Consider the following 19748-nt stretch of genomic DNA (forward strand, 5'->3'; position numbering starts at 1 on the left):
ACCTCTTCCGCTTATTGTCTATCATCTCTACCATGTGCCCGCACACACCAAAAGGGAGTGACCTCTGAGGAAAGGGGGAGTCAAACAGTACAAAATGTCCCGGTAAGATGTGACCCTTTTCCGCAATAATGCGAACACAGTACATGCCAGGGACAGAGAACGTTGACACTTTTATGGATAAGCGAATCAGAATGACTTAAGTCCTGGAAGACTGGTTCCCCGTACTTGCTGTCCGAACACGGATAACGAATTCCGGATAACAGAGACAAAATCCAATGGTCGCAGGTTCATTCCAAGCAATGTAGTTTGGATAATAAGTTTTCCGTATAAGCGAGACATGACTGCATATGTACATAATGTGGACACAAAATTATGTAAGAGGACCAGAGACTGAGGAGTAAGTTGGAACAAAGAAAGCAAGAAGATAGATCTGAAGATAGGTGCTGAGTAACTCAGATGCAAGTGATAGGATCATGTGGTACATTTAAGGAACATGTGGATTATGTAATGTTAAAATGTGGGGGTATGAAATCAGCACAAGGGAACATGACAGTGTGGGAAGTTCCAGTTTTATGCCAAAGTGGATAAAAGAGCAGTCGAGAAGATGGACCTGCTAAGTAACTGGTGGTGTAAGCATAAATTTCGCAGTTTGTTAGAATTTGTTAGGTGGCTCAAGGTGGCTCACGTCACAAGGAGTAAAAGCGCAGCGCATCTCGGGGGGGGGGGGTAGGAATTATGAATGGGGGAGGGGAGGGGTGACTCTGGCACAGGCTGGCTTTTAGGCCTCTTTTGCAGGTGTCTTGGGGGTTGCTGGGAAAATACCTAAATTATTTTTTTATATGTTATCTGTATGGCTATAGCTTGAAGTCACTTGCTCTGCTGGTAACACTGGACAATTTCCAATGTTGCTTTTATTTTTCGGTCCACCCTCCTCGCATCCTTTTCGCTCTAGTATGGCTGGTATGGCGGGCTAGAAGGACCATTACCATAGCTCTAGTGTCTTCCTTAGATGTCTCTGAGTGTAATACATGGAGGCCTAGCTCGAACTCGTACTTCTGCTTGTTGCCACCGTGCTCTAGCATTAGCGTTTATTGCTGTTTACGCTAGTAACCCTGTGCGGTATAATGGCGACGTCCACGGCAGCTGCTGCTCATGATAGCTTTACATTGTAAGATTTTTTATTTTATTTCGCAAAATATCGCTTGGAATATGCATCTACATTATTTGTGTACAGCATACAGCATACAAATAGCATACAGTTCAGCAAGCATATTGACGACATGAAATTTCACATGTAAGAGCATTTCTCGTCGGAGAACCAAATTAAAATTCGTCTGATATTTCTTTTAGTGTTTGCTTGTTTTAATTTAACCTGTCTCGATATTTTTTGCTGAGCTTATAGGATTCTACGGAATAGACAGTGTACAGTGTTATATTTTCCGCGTATACCTGTACACATAAGCTCCAAGGTATGAAAGTATCAGCGATGTTGGCTGCGCCCCTTACATTCTCTAATCAGATCCAGAGATGCTTTAGTTTTATTCATCACGATGATTCTTTTCTCAAACCAGAGGTGTCTAGGCTTCTTATGACCAACCTTAGCAACGTTTCCTTGTTCCTTCCCTGTTGCTTGCAAATCACATAGGATAAGCTGTACTTCCTCCTAGTTAAGTAAATGCTGTGATATGTTCTGCGATATGATGTTGGCACTATCTAATTTGGCATCATTTGACTGGTAGACCTTTTTTCTATCATCGTAGTTTTTATCAGTCAGTGTCAGTTACTGGTCATCAAACACACGCTCTTTAAAGGGAACCTCAAGGAACCTGGAAAATCTGTTCCGTTTATCAGGATTTACCAGGTTCCTACCAGGATTTATATCCGCATTTACTGAGTTGTGTGTGAGATATTAAATGGTGTAATTTCCAGGAGTGCAGAAGCTGTAAGCAGTCTTTATGCACATTACTGCATCAAAGACAAGGAATACACACACAGTTTTCAACTTTATTCTAGTCCTCATTGAGATGTTCCACATTCACGCGAACAATTGGCCCATTCATTGGGATATTCTGACTTTGGGCACACTTTATCCACAGTAGCAAGCTTTTTTTTTTTTTTCAAGCTTTTCGTTGTCCCTGAGTCCAAGTCTTTTTCTTTGTGGTCCAAATCTTGAAGCACTAAAGGCATCATGCAGCTTGTCCTTTTCACAAAGTGTTCTTGTTAGCATACTTTTCGGCAGCGGTGCTGTTGTTGTGTAGCAACCACACTCAAAATTGTTGATAACTTCGATCTTGCTTTGAAGATCAAGAGCGTGATGTGCGCACTTCTGCGATGCTGTTGGAAATGGCATTTACTACTGTTAACATACTAATCGTAATCATGGCGGTACTGGAAGCGGAGAGCTCAAGCTGCTATGCGCGTAACGATGTTGCTTTGAAATGTTCAGTCAGTTCCGTTTACCCAGTGGTGTAAAAATGTTCGTTCTGTTTAACAGGAACATTTTTGCACTGCACAAATATGAATCCAAACCGCCTCGCAGCTCTTGTTCCGTTAAAGCAGTAACTCCGTTTAAGCAATTTCCGTTTAGTGAGATTCCACTGTATATACCTCGAAACAAGCCTTCAAAACCAGAATACAAAATGTAATAATAAACTTTTGCCTCAGCTGGAGATTTTGTTCCACAAAACAAGTAGGCGCTGAAATGTAATTTCTTATCCTGCAGTTAAGTCAAAAATACATGTATGTACCAGGTGTCTATCACTCTGTGATAACAGCAGTAACCAACTATATTGCCCTCAGCAGTGGCTCTCATTACTTGCTGCTACAACGTCTTCAGAATGGGATGGTAGCCCATTTTGCAGCTGCTATCCTGTTACCTCACTAGACAGTCAGTGAATATTTGCCATTATGTATAATAATGTCAGATATATTTGTTGCACATTGTTTATAGTTAGTTGTTTCTAAAAAAAATCAGCATCCAGAAAAAAGATATCAGATATTATACTCTGAAGAGTACAAAGCTTGTGAATTAACGAATATCTTGTATGGATACCGCATCTGTGAAACATTTTTTCAGTGGGACCTACTTTCGTGGCATCTTTGTAACTCATTTAAAGTGTTCACATTGGCCTTTCTACCTTTATTGTTCCTTGTGACAAAACCTATCCGTGTATGCTTCTTTCCCAGATGAGTTGTCTCGCAACATAGAGCCATGAATTATAATTATCTTTCCCAGATATGCCACACCAGAAAAATATGTCATTGAGCCAGCAAATGGGCCACCCAGCGAAACATTGGTAATAGACAGAGTATCCAAGGAAATCGGCCTTCTGAGTGAGCATTACCAAACTTCAGTTTTTGCCTCAAGCCTGTTTCAGGAACTTGCACATGTTTTTGTTCGATTGTATTCCTCTCCCACTTACCACAGCAAAACCAGACATTCCTCCAAACACTGTGAGCCGAGTCATTTATGGAGTAGTCGGAGTCATCCACCTTTTATCAGGTACCTATGTTGCTCATGCTGTGTCTGTTTGTGTTTTAAGGCTCAATACACGTTGCAGTGTTATTTTGTTCAGGCCGGTGCTTTCAAAGTCGTAAATGGCACCTGAGAAAAGTAGTCGAGAAAGTATGTGTTAGGTTGCAAATGTACCTAAAGTATTTCTCATTCACCCGCATTCCACTGTGATGAAACGTGCCTACCTCAAGATGAAAGTTCTGAAATGCAGTTCAGTCAGCCAAAGTACTTAGGTACCATGGTATTACAATTACATTGGGAAATGCTGTTGTTTGTAGAGCCCGGTTGAAATATTGTAATCTCATCAGGCTCTCACCATTTCACCAGGCATGTCAGACAGAAAGGGGCACTTTAGAAGCAGAGAGTATGCAGGTGTAAATATTATATACTTTGCTGCTCAGTAGTGGGGGAAATGCTAATCATGTGAGCTCTGAGATTTTACTGCATGCATGTATTCATGACCTAACATGGAATGACTCTCTGTTTAGTTTAGCATGTACTATATTCACACATATAAAGATCGAAGAAGAAGAGCGCATAAGGAAGGAAAAGGGGAAGAAAAATAAACATTCTTTCAGACATTCTCAAAGAGAACAGACTTCTTTATTTATTTATTTATTTATTTTATTTTATTTATGTTCAGAGAGGAAGTTACAGAACGGAGTGGCCACATATTTACACGATAAACGACCAGAACTAACCAAACACTTTCAAGCAAAACTTTCGTGGTGTCTCCTTAGAACCATAGCTTCAGAACGCTGTAACACATTTTTTATGTTGATTGAATTTGATAAGCACCCAACAGCTGCATGCAAGATACTGAGAAAAGAAACTAAATAAGAGCAACTTTGCTATCCTTGCATCAGTAAATTTCAAATCAGTGAGTTAGTAAATTAGACTGAGTTACACATGACAAAATGTAGCCACATTTTAAGCAGTGAGGATAAGGCATAAATCTGCTGAATATAACAGGAGTAGGCAGGCTAGCTGGTGTTGGCTTGATGACGTCATCAAACAAATCTGCTTTTTGCCAAAATAACCGTAGCTTGAGAGGTGACTGACGTGATACACATTAGATATGTATGACCATTGTGTTTCCAGGCCCCTATTTGATTGTGATCACAGAACGACGAGAAGTCGGACAGCTTAATGGACAGACAATATGGCGCATAAAAGCAACAGAAGCATATTCCTACACAAGGAACTCACTTCATCTTACGGATGAACAGGTAGCTTATGAAGCTGAACACTGAGGGTGCAATCGAGCAATTATACACAGCATTTGTGTATGTTAGAATGCTAATACTATGCATGTGTCTTTCCGTATTAGAACCAATATAACAAGCAGTATATTGCAATGGTCCAACTAGTCCTCAGCACTCCAAACTTCTACTACTCAACCACATACGACATCAGTCACACACTCCAGAGGCTTCAGAACACAACCCCAGATTTTCTTCAAATGGGCCTCATGGAAAGGGTGAGGAATAAGTAGTATTAATGTTCAAGTGGTTCCTGAAAATGTATGTGCAATGCTGTGCTTATGCTGTGGGTAGCACAACAATGAATCAACAATTTCATCACATCACATCTACAAACCAGAGAGTCGAACCGAAACGTTTATCGGTTCGGTTCAGGTTTAGGTACGACGATAAGGGTTCAGTTCCGGTTCAGCTCTGGAAGGCAACTATAATAGTTCGAACCAGTTTTTTCCAAACAGTTCGGTTCACAAATCAGTTCAGGGGCCATGGGTGGGAATGAAGTGCAACAGGCAGCACACTTCCATTTGTGTGGTACAGTGCTTGAAGTGTACAGGAAGATGTCAACGGTCATTGAAGATTTTGAAAGATTTTGCGCGATGTGAAAGACAACATAGTAGTCGTTACGACAGGAGCATAACCATGAATTACTAGTTTGGGTTGGCTGCCCCAGCACGTAGCTCATGTTTCGGTGGTTAACTAACCCACCATGTTGCCGTTAGAGTGAAGTGTCTATGGAACAAAGACAGAGCACGGGCAAGAGCAAGTGCAAACTGAGAATGCGACCCGTTTTTGACCCATTGACCATTCTGAAATATGATGTCAAAATGGTTGTTTTTACCTCTTTTGCTTCAAATGCAGAAAGAAACCCAGCTTGGTATGTTCTTTTCATCCTGACCAGCATGAGGGTGACTGGCCTTTTACTTTGTAAGGGGCTTATGTTGCTCACACACGCTATGTGTCAGCGATCAGTTCTGGGTGGATACCCTGCATAGCTGAGGCTTATTAGTATATTATTATAATATATGTCACTTCATGAATGCTACCCAAAACTGTCGTTGATCCCTAATCCTTATATATATTCATGTGTATGCCTTAGACATTAGCAGTCATAGCAGTTTCAAGTTACTGTCTTTGTTGTTGTTATTTCACGACTCCAGAAATCCAGAGCATTCCTGTAGGGCACAACTTTTTTGGCAAGCAAGAGGAAGGCTAATAAAAGGAAAAAAGAGACGAAAAAAAGTAGTTTTGATGTTCATGTACAACATGCAAAGTTTTGCCCTTAGTTCCGTATGAACCGTTATTTGAACCGGTTACCGGTATTTTTCTAGGGGTTCAGTTCCGGTTCAGCTCATAGATGTCATTGACCGGTTCGGTTCAGTTCCGGCTTGGCCAAAAATAGCGGTTAATAACGGGTTTCGGTTCGGGTCCATTGGACTCTCTGCTACTAACTATACAGCATTGCACAAGTTTACAACTACCGTTTTTTTTTTTTTTCTTGATGGTAGTCAAAATATGTATATGATTCATAATTGAACCTCTGTATGCAATAAGGGGATAAGTCGACTTATCCCCTTTGTACTATTTTTGCTGCAATGACATCTGCATACCAGTATGTACCTGCCAAAGAAAAGTTAGGGCTGTATTGCAATTTATTGGGCCGCTACAGGTGGGTAAGAAACGGGAAATGCATGTGTGTCAATGGGACGTACCATCAGATCAGGCCCCTTTTCTCGGTTTGGGATTTTTCAACTTGTCCCCTTATTTCATACAGAGGTACAATTGTTTACCAATATTTATTACTGCATTCCCCCACATTTCTCAGCATGCCATATCATTCGAGGAACTTCAGGGTTCTAGAATGTGGTCTTTGTCTAGTGCATATTGGAAGCCTGCTGTAACGTTTTTTGTGGCATGCTAGCTTCTTTATTCTTACATGCTTGGTAATTCAAAGGAATATGGTATTTGCTTTTTCTCTGCTACAAACTGCGAATTCACTATGTATTAGAACAAGCCTAGTACAGTCAACCCTCAACTTATGAACCCTCGATTTACGAATTTTATTTTATAAATAGCATCTCCTGGGATGCTACATCTACATTGTATTTCTCCCTCATTTTATGAATCCTTGATTTCTTGACCCTTGATGCACGATGAATGTGTTTTTGGGGAACGAATTCCGAATACCTGAGTGTTTTTGACCTCGATTCTTCAATGGAATAACCCCAACCAGAGGTGTCGCACCATGTTTCTGCGATGATCGAGGGCAACAGAGGTGTGGTTTTTAGCTAGTTCCCTAAGGCTCTGTTTTCAGTGCAATGCCTCTCATTCATTAAAAACCTTGATTTTTTGAATTCCTAAACTTATGAATGAATTCCGAGAAATTTTTGTCATTCATAAATACTGTTGACTGTATATACCGTTATTTCCTAGTGTGCTGGACGTATTCTGGATGTTCTTGTAAATTTCAAATTTTGATTTCATGGTAAGGTAGCAGTATCAATACCTAACAAAAATGCTCTCCATATACTCAGTAGGCAGTTTAAGACAAGTTTGCCAGCCAAGTGGACGCAATTTTCGCATAGCCATGAAAATGTATTTAACTGTATTTGCTTGTAATATACTCGTATCATAATGTGCTCTAAACATATTGAAAATATGTACAGAGTCTGCTGTGCATGCATAGGGAAGAACGGTTGAGTTGAGGAACTCATATTTGCATGTTAACTTCGTTTTCACCACTCGACACTGCTTTAATCTTGTGCTCCCATCTTAGGCAGATCAGCGGTTTGTGTGGAACCACCACCTTGTTAGTGACTTCATCAATCAGCCAGAGGTGGGTTCCTAGAAGTCATGAGTGCAAACCAACTAACTTTGTATTTCGATCTGAGTGTTTGTTTTGTATTTCAGCTTCGGAAGTTTTGCGTGCCAATCATACATGGATGTATCCTTAGGAGGTCATAATACATTGACATTCACATCCTACCATGGCCTTATAGGATGGAGTAGCAGTAGCAAGTGTGGGCTTTGAATGGTTGGGGACAAGGTTGAATTCATACTGAAAGGCAAAATGAAATATAGAAGTACAGGTTTTTGCATTAAATTTTATAGTATACAATGACTGCAAGTGTGCTACTGTAGTGACAACTGTGACATATGTTAATAATTTGAAGAATGTTTGTTATGTTCAAGTAACATTTCCAGTGTCGTTCATGGCACTCAGGTTGTACAAACATGTAACAACAATACAATAGAGATTTCTAAATCTTGCTGCACATTTCAGATATTTTAGTTTTTTACTAATCATGATTCTCGGCACATTTTATAGTAAAATTATCCGGTAGAATTGCCCTATCCCACTCTTGTTGTAGTCTCCAGTTCTGCTGCTACTGGTAATGCGATAGTACTACACTATAAGTGTGGTATAGTTGGTAGTGCCACTATATCTGACTGTACTGGTAACATTGCAGGGTTTTTATTTCAGATAATTTTGGAGCATTTAAGGAGTTAATTCTTTTAGTTCCCAGGTACTAACCCAAAATTGTTTGTTTTTCCAAGATAAAATATGTGGGGTAGGGGGTGTGAGAACTTGCGTTGTTCAAGTGTACAGCATAGGTGAAATACACATCTGCAGATATGAGCCATTTTGAGGAGATTGAGCGCACAGTGACACATTCAGTTGATATGAATTTGAGAGCAACAAGACACTCTTGCCTCTATAACTTTGGTTTGGTAGATTACCATTATGCAGTCTCCACTGTAGTATTGCCTTGCACTGTTGCATCAAAAAGTGTCTGTTTGAAATATCCTCCCCACCTCACACTTTTGCTTCTTTTCTTTCTTTCTTTTTCACCCTAATTTCGTGTTAGTGCCACGAAGCAACTGTGGCTATGAGTGGCATACAGACGTTGACAGATGGAGAGAGGATAGCAGGAAGGAGTGGGAGACAGGAGGGTTAGTATGCACCCTGGGCCGACTTCAGGGGGAACTGTGTGGGCATTAGTCTGGAAAATCTGCCGGAAAACCCAGGGAAAACCCCAGACAGCACAGCTGGTGTGGGGATTCAAACCCGCATTGCCGCATTTCCTTCAATTCCACTGCTAGCAAATATGGTGACGAACACAAACATACTGCACTTTGTGCGTATGCGTGTGTGTGCCAGCAGACTGGCACACGGTTGCTGTTATGAGTTTCATGCATTTAGCATTGTTGCTTTATTAAGTTACAAGACGACCAGAATGTCTTATATGCAACAGATATTTCATGGCTCATCACTATTGACCTTGATGATGTGACAGTTGTCTACATCACACCGTGCACCCTCAAAGGAAATACATTCACGTTTGCGTTGGTTTCTCGCCGGAGTTGCTATCGAGCTGGCACACGGATGTTTATGCGTGGCGTCGATGACGAAGGGCATGCAGCCAACTTCGTCGAAACTGAGCAGATAGTGGAGTACAAGGGATCATGTAGCTCATTTGTGCAGGTAAGGGGGAAGGAAATACATCCCCGCACACTTTACATCTATTTCATTCTCTTGTTTTCTTGTCCAGACACGAGGTTCTATTCCATTGTTCTGGTCGCAATTACCAGATTTGAGGTACAAGCCTCCCCCGACCCTCACGGGTGGTCATGACCACGTGAGTATAAACATCATGAACATCTTCATAGTGTGTTTGAAGTTTGAAATAGTTTTATATTGCTCTAATTAAGGTGTTTATAGTACAGGATATAAGTTTCTATTTCAACCGTGTATTTTCATAAATACTCTGTTTCTGGTGCCTGATTTTGTGTAAAGTTTGGATTTGCACACCTGCAAAATCGCTTGTGGTCATCAGCTTTTTGTCAAGTCATGTCTGTATTTCTTTTGTCATATTAAAATATGAAATGTGATATTTCATTTCAGCTTGAAGGGTTTCGAAAGCATATTGATACCCAGTTATACAGCTATGGCAAGGTGGTTTTGATCAGTCTGGTGAGAACTGCATATTCATTATTTTTTCTGTGTGGTTGCTTCTTTCACTGTTGTCTTTGCATTTTACAAATGTAATGCATGAGGTGTACTGTTAATTATGACATGTTTGTGGGACACAGTCCAGATGGCAGAACTGATGTTTTCAAATATATAAATTATCCCAACATTGGGAAATAAATTTAGAAAGTAAATTTATCTTATAAGTAAAGTCTTATTATTGTATGTCACTCACATATATTTTTTCTGTATTGCTACCTTTGAGCTTTCTGACTTTGCAGACTTCAGAGAGTGCCCATTGCTGCCCATCGTTATTGCTTATAAGATGTTCCCTGTATGTGTTTTCCTGCATTTTTGTGACTGTAACGCCTCAAACCTTACATCAAACATGGCTGTGTTGATTTTCATAGTAAAATTGAATACTTGAGTGAGTAGTATACATATGTACACATTTTTTTATGTTTTGGGCCATATAATTTTTGCAGCGCTAGTGAAAAATATGAGCTTAATGGGTGGTACACATTTGGCATCATGCACATTAGCTGCTACTATCAGCTCTTAACATGGAACAGATTAGGGTCATTAGGTAATTGAAAGGGGTCTGTCACTTTGTAAAACATCATCATTGTATGCAGCATATGTTTTGGATTATTTTTTATTCAAAATTCTACTGCAGTGTACATACAATTCAGTGCTTTGATTCAATAATTACCTCTTTAGATTGACCAGAAGGGACCAGAAAATGCTTTGGGTAAAGCTTTGCAGGAAGTTGTGACTGTGACAAGTAATAACAATGTCAAGTGAGAAGTCTTCTATTTTATTTACTATTTATCTATTTGTGTGTTTATAGCTAGATGAGCCATTGAATTAGCATGCTGGTCTGCTCTATGTAGTTACCAGTGCGATTCTGCTTAAAGGGACTGTTGCATCCATCGCAGTCGATTCCGAAACTACAGTGCCATTTTACTCCTCGTTGATCACCGATAATGACGCTGACAATCCGACGTGAATTAGTGGAGTTGTTTCTGTGCAATTTGATGTAACACATGGCAACAGCAGACGACGGGTGTTGAGAGCATTCCGGAATTCCCTCTGTGTAAACGTCACTTGGACAAGGCGAAGCAGTGAGCGCCCTTTGGCGCAGACAAGGCTAATCAGAGAGCGGCAGAGAGGTGATAGCGTCTGTACGTCGCAGAGAAGTCTGAGATCGGCTTGTGGTATGCTGTTTCTGGTTAGCGCCGCACGTGTTTGTACAGCCCAGAGCACCGTGTTCCACGGAACATGGTCACGTCACTCGGCACTCACACTGGTAAGCGAAAGCCGGCGTATTAAACCGAGGTCTTTTCACTTAGTATATTGCGGTGCGAACGCGAAGCGGACGACCTCGGGGACAATCTCCTGCGCTGCGCTCCCATTCGTGGGCCTGGCTTACGTCATTCTGCCTTAGCTGCTGACGGAGTGCGAATATTTAAAACTCGTTTATTTATTAAGTAAGCTGTTTTCGGAAGAGAAACTTGGCCAAGTGGACCGTGAAACCCTGCTGAACATTATCGTATTATCTGGATGCGATAGTCCCTTTAAATAGAAGGTTGAGCTGCTTGGAATTCCGAAGTATGGTGTACTCAAGCAAAAATGCATATCTTCTGTCTGGTGCTCACACATTGTAAGGGATCAGTGAATTCATTTGCAATCCCCAGTCAAGTCTAGCTTTACCAAAAATATGCCACTATGACAACATTAATCTTGAAATGTTCATCCTGGAACACAGGTTATGCGATATTCAAGCCGTAGAAATCATAATCATACTAGTCATATTATGAGTGTCCTATGGTTCAACAGGGTGTCTACCAACCTGGAAAACAGGGAATCGTCAGGGAATTTTAATGCCAGGGAATTTGCTAAAAAGCAGCTGGAGTCAGGGGAAATTGCAGACAAGCACCGTGACGATGCGTAGCAAATCGCAACTGTGGATCAGTGGTTGAGCGGCCATGACGCAGCAACATTGCAGCGAGTAGCAGTTTGCCAGTACGACGTGCTCACAGGCAGGAAAGTAGGGCAGCCGCACTAATACTCAATAAATGATATGTTTTATGAGGGATCCGTATCAAAACGTAGCAGCAGGCACCAAGTTCCCTTTTGTTTTGATCAGGGAATTCGCTCGAAATAGTCAGTGAACATCTGGAAAAGTCAGGGATTTGAAGGCCGCAATTTGGTAGACACCCTGTTCAAGCAGACGGTGTGCTTGAACCTTCCGCTGTAGTCTGTATACTTTGTCTCATAATGACATATACAATCATGACATGTGATGTGAGCTGTACAATAAATGGAAAGTGTGCTTCATGCACATGGACATCTAAACATCTGCTGCACGTATTGCAGATGTGCTACATTCATATTTCTTGCATAGAAACATTATGTACTAAGCAAACATTCCACCACTGTGACAAACTGGTTTTGTTTTTAGGGTCTTGCACTGCCTCTTTAATGCACTGTTGCATAAGTGCTGTCATGAGTAAATGCTGTGCAGTGTACTTTTCTGACACGTTTTCCCTTTTTAACAGGTACGAGCCTTTCGATTTTCATCGTGAGTGTAGGAAGATGCGTTGGGACCGACTGTCCATACTAATGGATCGTATAATCCCAGTTCAAGATAACTTGGGGTAGGTTTCTCTATACGTTTGATGAGTTTCAAATGTTTTATAACCAATCATCCAGAGTCATTCCTCATCAATCTGAAATTCACTTATGGGATTCTAACAGAGCGTCTGTGACACCGTACATTTCGCATTACATTTCCCAAAACATCAGAAGTACAATAAGAATACTTAGCATCCTGTCATCCTCATAGGAGTTGCGAAAAGGGTGACTATATGTGCTGGATGTCTCACTGGATGGTTTTTCTATCTCAGGAATTATTAAGCCAGCAATGTGCTAGAAACCAGTATCTAAGGCACATAAAAGCAGTAAATATTGATGAAATGACTTTTAGGCCCAGAAAAACACTGAAGTTGTAAAAATGTCATCACATCATCCCTAGTGTTTTTTTGTTGTTGTTTTTTTTGGGGGGGGGGAAATCATCGCCATACGACATGGTGCATCAGCAGTGCAGTAATATTGACAAAAAATGCTCTAGAAATAACGGCATCTCGTTGTGGCAAAATGGAGGCTGTTTGTCGTTGTATGGCACAACTGAGTCGTCAGACCCAGCTACAGCCTACACACGTGTGTCCACATACTGCAAGTGGGGACAGTCATGTACATTTCTGGCATACCCTTCTTTTCCTGGCTGAAGAATTTGTTGCGGAGAAAGAAAGTCCTGCGAATCTCTGATGTCCAAGTGACCTTGTAGGGTGGGGGGAACCGTACCTCAGGTATAGCGAAAGCTTTTTCACCAGTGCTCATTAAGGTATGACCATTAACTAAAGTTTAGTTGAAAGTTGAACAACTGAGTATTGTGATGCCAATTGGTACTTAGTTTAACTGCTGTTGTTCTGCAGTGTTGGTCCTGACCGACTTAACTGAACTGTTCGGGACTCTTGTTTAGATAAACAGGGCTTGACTAGCGTGTGAATAGTGTAAGAAGAACATTGCGTTTCTTATTTTTTTAGGTACTTCATGAGGCTACAGGATGGCTCTGTTCCATGTTTGCAGGATGGTGTCTTTCGGACAAACTGCATTGATTGTTTGGACAGGACAAATGTTGTGCAATTCTTGCTTGCTAAACGTAGTTTGCAGGAACAACTTCAGGTAAAATATTTTTTTGCTGGTACAGTACTTGCTATATGTTGGTTATAATTGAATTGGTTGGTTAATTGGTTGGTTATAATTGAATGCCTGCAAACATCATGACTCGCTGTCAGACAAAAGTTCAGGTTTGACCAGAAATACTACCTAGTATACTTAGCGTAGAAAGTTGGGCTAGTTAGGTGAAACACATTGAGAAAACCGATGAGCAAAATCACACCAGTCGAATGTCTGGTGTGTTTTTGCTCGTTGGTTTTCTCGATATACCCAATCGACTTTCAACACCAGTAACATATGAGCAGATTACATATGTATAAACATGTTACTTGTACAAAATATTTATTTTATAACTACATATATAGCAGTAGTTCTCAGCTTTTGCGTTTTAGTTCTGCAGCGGGTGATGCAATATGTTGAACATAAAAGAGCTTGTCCTCCATACTTCCTGTTCCATACAAGCCATTCTTTCTGAGCTTGCCTTGTTTGCTTCATGTCCGTCTGTCGTCGCCCCTCAATCTCAACGTATGTCACCGTGTCCTGATGCAATCTATTTAGGGACTTTTGCTGTGTGCTGTTTTGGATATGGAACTACAACTTCTGAGCCTTATGCAAAGATTGTGCGTCTTAAAGTGAGGGATGTATTTTACTAAACTGGCCTATCACATTTAGCCTTCTTCTGTGTATGCATTAATGAAGAAAAAGATAAAGCCACAGAATGGAAACAAACAGTGCATAAAGCACATTGAGGTCTTGACGTACATGTCTACTGTGAATTTTACGTTTGTATCTCACCAGGAGAGAGATTAGGTAAGTGTCACTCAACAAACTCCAGCCAAACGTCCTCAGTCTGTCCCTTCTATGTTGTTCCAGCCTCAGAACATCAGTTTATCTCTTGTCCTCAGTGTTGGCACTACAGACAGAAGGTGCATTCTAGGTTGGCAGTTTTTTTACTGGTGGGATGCACAGCACCTAGTCACAGTGTTGGCTTTTGTAACAAGTTCTGAGCAGAGAGTCCGGTTGAAATGATTTTGGTGAATGAAAGCCATGCTTTTGCTCAGTGTCATTAGTCTTATGCTGAAATTATTGAGTTTTTGCATACCAGTTCTTGAAGTAAGGTATGGTATGTTAGCTACTGAAACTCAAAATTTCTCGTGATTACAAATTTTAGCTCAAATGTATTTTATGTATATAAATTTATTCTTTATTATACATATATGCATATATTATAAACAGATGTTAAAGGATGAGAAGTTGGATGGCCATGAAATGATGCAAGTGTTAAATAACAAGAGGTGGACAACAGTAACAGGGAAAACAACAAGAGAAAACACTTCAGAGGATAAATGTTGAGGGATGTAGCAGCAGAAGCTCAGTCGTTTTGTCCAGAAGAGTGCATTTGCTGAAAAGTTGATACAGTTGTTTATTTCTTAGTTTGTAGTATGTAGGTTTTTGCTTAGTTTATTCTCAATTATAGTAGCTCAATCGTAGCATCTCATTATAAATATGTTTTACATAATTATGTCTAACTTGTATGTGCCACAGTAAAAAACAACAAATGGTTAGCACTTTTTGCATGATGCAGTATTGAACAAATTCTGTGAGAACTATTTTCTTGGAATTGAATTGTTTGTGTGTATTATCATCTGACTGCCATTGCATCATAATATTTCCACTGAATAATGCATTCTCCTCATTTATAGCGTTTAGGAGTCTTGCATGCAAGAGAGAATATAGACAGCTTCCCAGGATTTGAGTCAATGTACAAAAATGGTAATCACATTTTTCAGTGTTGCTATTTACTAGTTCCAGAGCAGAAAAAAAGAAACTGTCCAATGTTTGTGCATTTTTAGTCACTTTTGCTAATGAGTCATTTGGAGTCGTGCAATTAAAAATACATAAATCATATTACCTTTTCAGTGTGGGCTGACAACGGAGACATGTGTAGTGTACAGTATGCCGGCACAGGTGCACTGAAAACTGATTTTACAAGGCAAGCTTTGACTTTTCGTAATTTGCATACAGCATCAATTTTGTTGACTTTCATTGGTATTTTAGAACAGGCAAGCGTACTTTCATGGGCGTTCTGAAAGATGGTTACAACTCTGCTGTGCGTTATGTGAAAAACAACTTCCAGGATGGCTTTCGACAGGTCAGACGCAGTTTAACCTTATTGCCTTCCTTGCACATGGGCTGGTTGCACTACAGTTGTCTGCATTTTTGTTTTTCTGGCAGTGCATATGAGTGTCACCTTTGAACATGTGTACCAACGTTTTTCATGAAATTCTGTAAAAAGAGAATGAACATTGTGCGTCTTCAACCATATTACCGAGGCCCCAACTGTGCAAATAACATAGACTTTTTATGAGTTGACATCCGCTATATGTCTTTTTGCAGGATGCTATCGACCTGTTTCTTGGCAACTATAGGGTCCAAGACAGTGAAGGAGTGTCTGTACCATGTCCTCTGGCAGTACATAGAGATATAAAATTCTTCGCGGTGAGTTATTTCGACACACATTTTGACCTTGTATATATTTGCATTTGCACTTATTCTATGTGCACTACTTGCAGTAGTATTTCAGATTTCTAGTAGCTCAGTGGAATTCTAAATTCTTGCAATGCAGTTCCATAATTTTAGTTTCATCTGGAAGCAAGTTGTTTTGGAATTTTGGTGCCATTAGTGCCTCTTTTAGTGACTCCTTGTACAAAAGCAGCAATGTTTTGCATACGAAATCTCGCTGCAGCAAACTGCGTGACAGAAAGCTGTGTTCACGGTTGATGCAATGTCTTCACAACTCTAGATATGTTAAGGGCTCACACAGCCCTACTGCTTTGGGCTACTTGTCATTTGAAAGTTTTTTGCCGGCCTCGGTGGCTCAGTCGGTAGCGTGTCCGCCTGCTGACGATGGCAACTTGGTGGTAGGGTATAAGTTGCTCAGACACGCCGTCTTCCGCGAGGGACGTTTAATTTAGTGTGTCGAGATTTCTGCGAATGTTAAAGAACCCTCAGGTGGGCAAAATTAATCCACAGACCTGACCACTGTGGCATCACTCATGATTACAGTTCTCTCAAGCGACGTAAAGCCCTGAATTATGCCTTAAAAAACTGTGCTTACTGTACTACTAGTACTTGTATGTTGGCAAATTGACATAGAATGTAAGAGTGACATCACAAAACGTCACAGTTGCATATTTATTTATATTTCTCTCTACCCCAAAGGTCCACATGGACATTATGTGGGGGAGTGGGTTGAACATTGCAAAGCAAAGCAAATGCAAGGCAAAGCAAATATATAGGTGATAAACTGGTAAACACAACACAGACTGAATGAGGTAGTGTGCTTAGGCAGAATGAGCATGGATGTGTTTGAGAAATTATTTATGGTCGTAGCTGTCACTGAGAGGGTTGTTGCTAGTGGAGTACTCAAATACGGGGCCACGAAGGGCATGGTAGCGACAGAATGAAACGACGTTATATTTGAGCACATTCAGTGGCATTTCCCAGGTTTCACACCATTGGTGTATTAGTTCTAGATCATTTTGCAAAATTAGCTGATCAGATGCTGAGTTAATTTTCCAATAGACGACACAATCGTTGGCGAATACCCTAACTGTAGAAGAAATATCTGTAGATAGATCATTAATATAGGTTAAGAATAAAAAAGTTATAGTAAACAGCACGTAGCCGGGCGGAGCACTTACATGGCACGCTCAAAAGTTGCTACAGAACAGTATTTGGAACCTCTTTCCAAATGTGACATGCAATAATATGACCTCTTGGTGACTAAGCATATTGTTACAGAAACCCACGTGAAGTAACTTCTAAAATAGTGGAGCGAGGCATTGCGGACCACTTGAAGCTGACAGCGGGTTTAGCCATGTTTAGCATCATTGGCCCGTTATTAACATCATAGGTTAAGATTGTGCTAGCCTCAAAGCGTAGATCAAATTAAAGGAGTGTAGTCTGGGAAAGTTCATCGTAAAATGGTTTTCTAGAGTAGAACGGAAGTATACTTCTAAAGCCTGCATTTTCTTTTGCAGCTACCAATCTTCCTTTCACTGGCCTTTGCATTCTGCTCCATGAGTGTCCTTATTCCATCGGGTAAGTTTGAGTATGCATAGTGCATCTCAAATAAACAACATAGCAGCCTGCCTGCTGTCCAGTGAAGCTGTGCCCTTTTGCCATGCTTGTATTTGTGCATACTATGGGTGCATTAAGTAGCGGCTCCAGAGCGTGGACATCATCTGGGCACGTATAGTGCTCGTGGCTTGGAAAGACTGTTTAGTAGATAGAGTACGAGGGACAGAGTGCACTGAGCGTATTGGCTAGAGCCGTTACTATGCGTCCTATGATTCCACTGCTGATGTGCCAGGTGATCTAGTTGGCAAAGTGCAAGTCTTCATAATTTTTCACTTAAAGGGGTTGTGGCACTTTGATAGATGTGGTTCTCACTACACCATGCACACATTTTATTGCACACTAGAGTATTGAGGAAAAATAATTATTTATCTACGTATCGTACTTGGCGAGGTATGAATCCTTGAACACATGTACTCATCAAGCTCTGACATCAGAGCTCCGGCCATTCCCATTGGTAGTCATAAGCGCCTGACCTCTCTGGCGGTGACGCCTGCTGTGACATCAGAGGCGCATGAGTTTGTGTTCGCGGTGCCAGTATTCTACGCGTCTATTACCCTGTTTGCGGTAAAACTTGGGGTGCAGCTTCACATCGATGTAGATAATTGCATTTTACATTGATCTGCAATGACTGGAGACGAAGTGTTGCAACCTTATTAACTTTTTATTTATTTTACTAAAGTATGCTCTCCTTGCATTTCAGCATACACCATGGAAAACTTCATGTATTTCCTGTTTTGGCTCTTCATGATTGCGTTGACACTGGTTGCCATCCTTCACTATGGAACAGAATTTGTTGACTACCCCAAGCTTCGAGACTTGCGACAGAACCGTAAATCAGATTAAGCACTGAAGCATTCTTAAAGAGACATTCTTGTTTTAGAAATCAAAGTTTTTGTGCACTTGGGTGTTCGCATGATTTGTTAACCATTGTTGCTACTTTCCTCAGGTGTTCCGGTACTGTGTATTTACGTTCCATTATTGCCTTAATTATCTTCTATAATTATTTTTACTGTACAAAATTGAAATAAGATTTTGTTATTTTTTTACATGGTCAGATTTTGTGCTGTCAAGATTTGCCAGCAATGCTGTAGGGCTGTAGAAGAAAGGTAATTGTAAATTAATAAAAGCATTTTCATATGCTAATGCACTTGTGAATTTCTCCTATTCTGAAAGCTCAGTGTTGTTCAGAGCAACTGTTTTTCTACTGTTGGGTCATTCCACGCCAAGTGATCCAGGAGTGCTGCTCGGCCATCGCCGATCTTTACGAAAGAAAAATAAAATTGAAGGACGATTAATGTAATTAATGCAGCGGAAATGCGTTTGCATTCAGCCGACCCACCCACTACCACTATCCTCTCCTAACTATCACTAACTGTTGTCAACTACACAGCCACAACAGCGGCGCAAGCCTTCTTCCACGCCAGCGGCGTATTTTGAAACGCTGCTTTCGCTCTTCCTCCGCCTGGTTCGCCCGCTTTCGGTGCCGAGCAGCGACATCCGCTGCCTGATGTTGCTTGCGTTGCTCCTCGGTTTTGGGTTTCGGCAGCTCGTCGCCTTTGCTCAGAATCCGCCTTCTTTTGGCGCCTACTTAGCCAGACACCCGTACCCGGTTCGCACCCCGTTGTGTACTTGAATTCAGCCCATACGCTCCTTGCACACCCGCAAGCTCAGACTCGCCCGCGTATCTGGCGCAGTGTTGCCAGGTCATTTAGGCCGAAATTCAGGAGGTCGGCGTCAGAAAATTCAGTAGAATTCAGTAGATGTACTGAAAACAAGGGCAAACGGTCCACGGCGACCTAACTAGTGGGCCATATGATAAATAAACATGAATTATCACGATATATAGGCGATAGAATAAGTAAGATATACTTGTAATTTGGTGTAAACAGTAAAGACGTGCTTGCACACCGTCATTCGATCACGTACTCTCGCTCATACATATTCGCAGCTAAGTTATGCCAGTTCTTGTCTCCTATCAGTCGCTTCGTATGCAGCAGCCCAGTGATGGTTACAGTCGAAAGCTGTTCATGAGGTTCACCTCAGAAAATATCCGTTCCACGCACGCGCTCGAATGCGACAAGCAGAGGAGGTTCACAGCGAAACTTCCTAACCACGGAAA

General features: G+C 41.0%; 1 protein-coding gene across 2 annotated transcripts; it reads left to right on the forward strand.

The window, feature by feature from the left end:
- The first annotated feature begins 918 nt into the window (after positions 1 to 918).
- Positions 919 to 18772, forward strand: LOC135378017 (phosphatidylinositol-3-phosphatase SAC1-like). 2 transcript variants are annotated; one of them, XM_064610830.1, is made up of 19 exons: positions 919 to 1168; positions 3236 to 3333; positions 3428 to 3502; positions 4616 to 4743; positions 4845 to 4994; positions 7550 to 7609; positions 7684 to 7717; positions 9072 to 9259; positions 9327 to 9413; positions 9680 to 9748; positions 10466 to 10545; positions 12307 to 12405; positions 13354 to 13492; positions 15190 to 15259; positions 15407 to 15479; positions 15545 to 15638; positions 15884 to 15985; positions 17530 to 17590; positions 18330 to 18772. In XM_064610830.1, exons 1-19 carry the CDS (start codon positions 1125 to 1127, stop codon positions 18470 to 18472), a joined length of 1794 nt encoding a protein of 597 aa, XP_064466900.1. In that variant the 5' UTR covers positions 919 to 1124; the 3' UTR covers positions 18473 to 18772. The 2 variants fall into 2 exon arrangements, with proteins under 2 accessions (XP_064466900.1, XP_064466901.1); XM_064610831.1 differs by lacking the exon at positions 919 to 1168 and adding an exon at positions 1210 to 1294.
- The last annotated feature ends 976 nt before the right edge of the window (positions 18773 to 19748 follow it).

The sequence above is a fragment of the Ornithodoros turicata genome, chromosome 1, assembly GCF_037126465.1.
Source record: "Ornithodoros turicata isolate Travis chromosome 1, ASM3712646v1, whole genome shotgun sequence".
NCBI classification, from domain to species: Eukaryota; Metazoa; Arthropoda; class Arachnida; order Ixodida; family Argasidae; genus Ornithodoros; species Ornithodoros turicata.

Coding starts and splice junctions, on each gene's coding strand:
- LOC135378017 (XM_064610830.1), top strand. CDS start 1,125: ATGGCGACGTCCACGGCAGCTGCTGCTCATGATAGCTTTACATT. Junction 4,995..7,549: donor AAATGGGCCTCATGGAAAGG/GTGAGGAATAAG, acceptor CTCCCATCTTAG/GCAGATCAGCGGTTTGTGTG. Junction 12,406..13,353: donor CCAGTTCAAGATAACTTGGG/GTAGGTTTCTCT, acceptor TTATTTTTTTAG/GTACTTCATGAGGCTACAGG.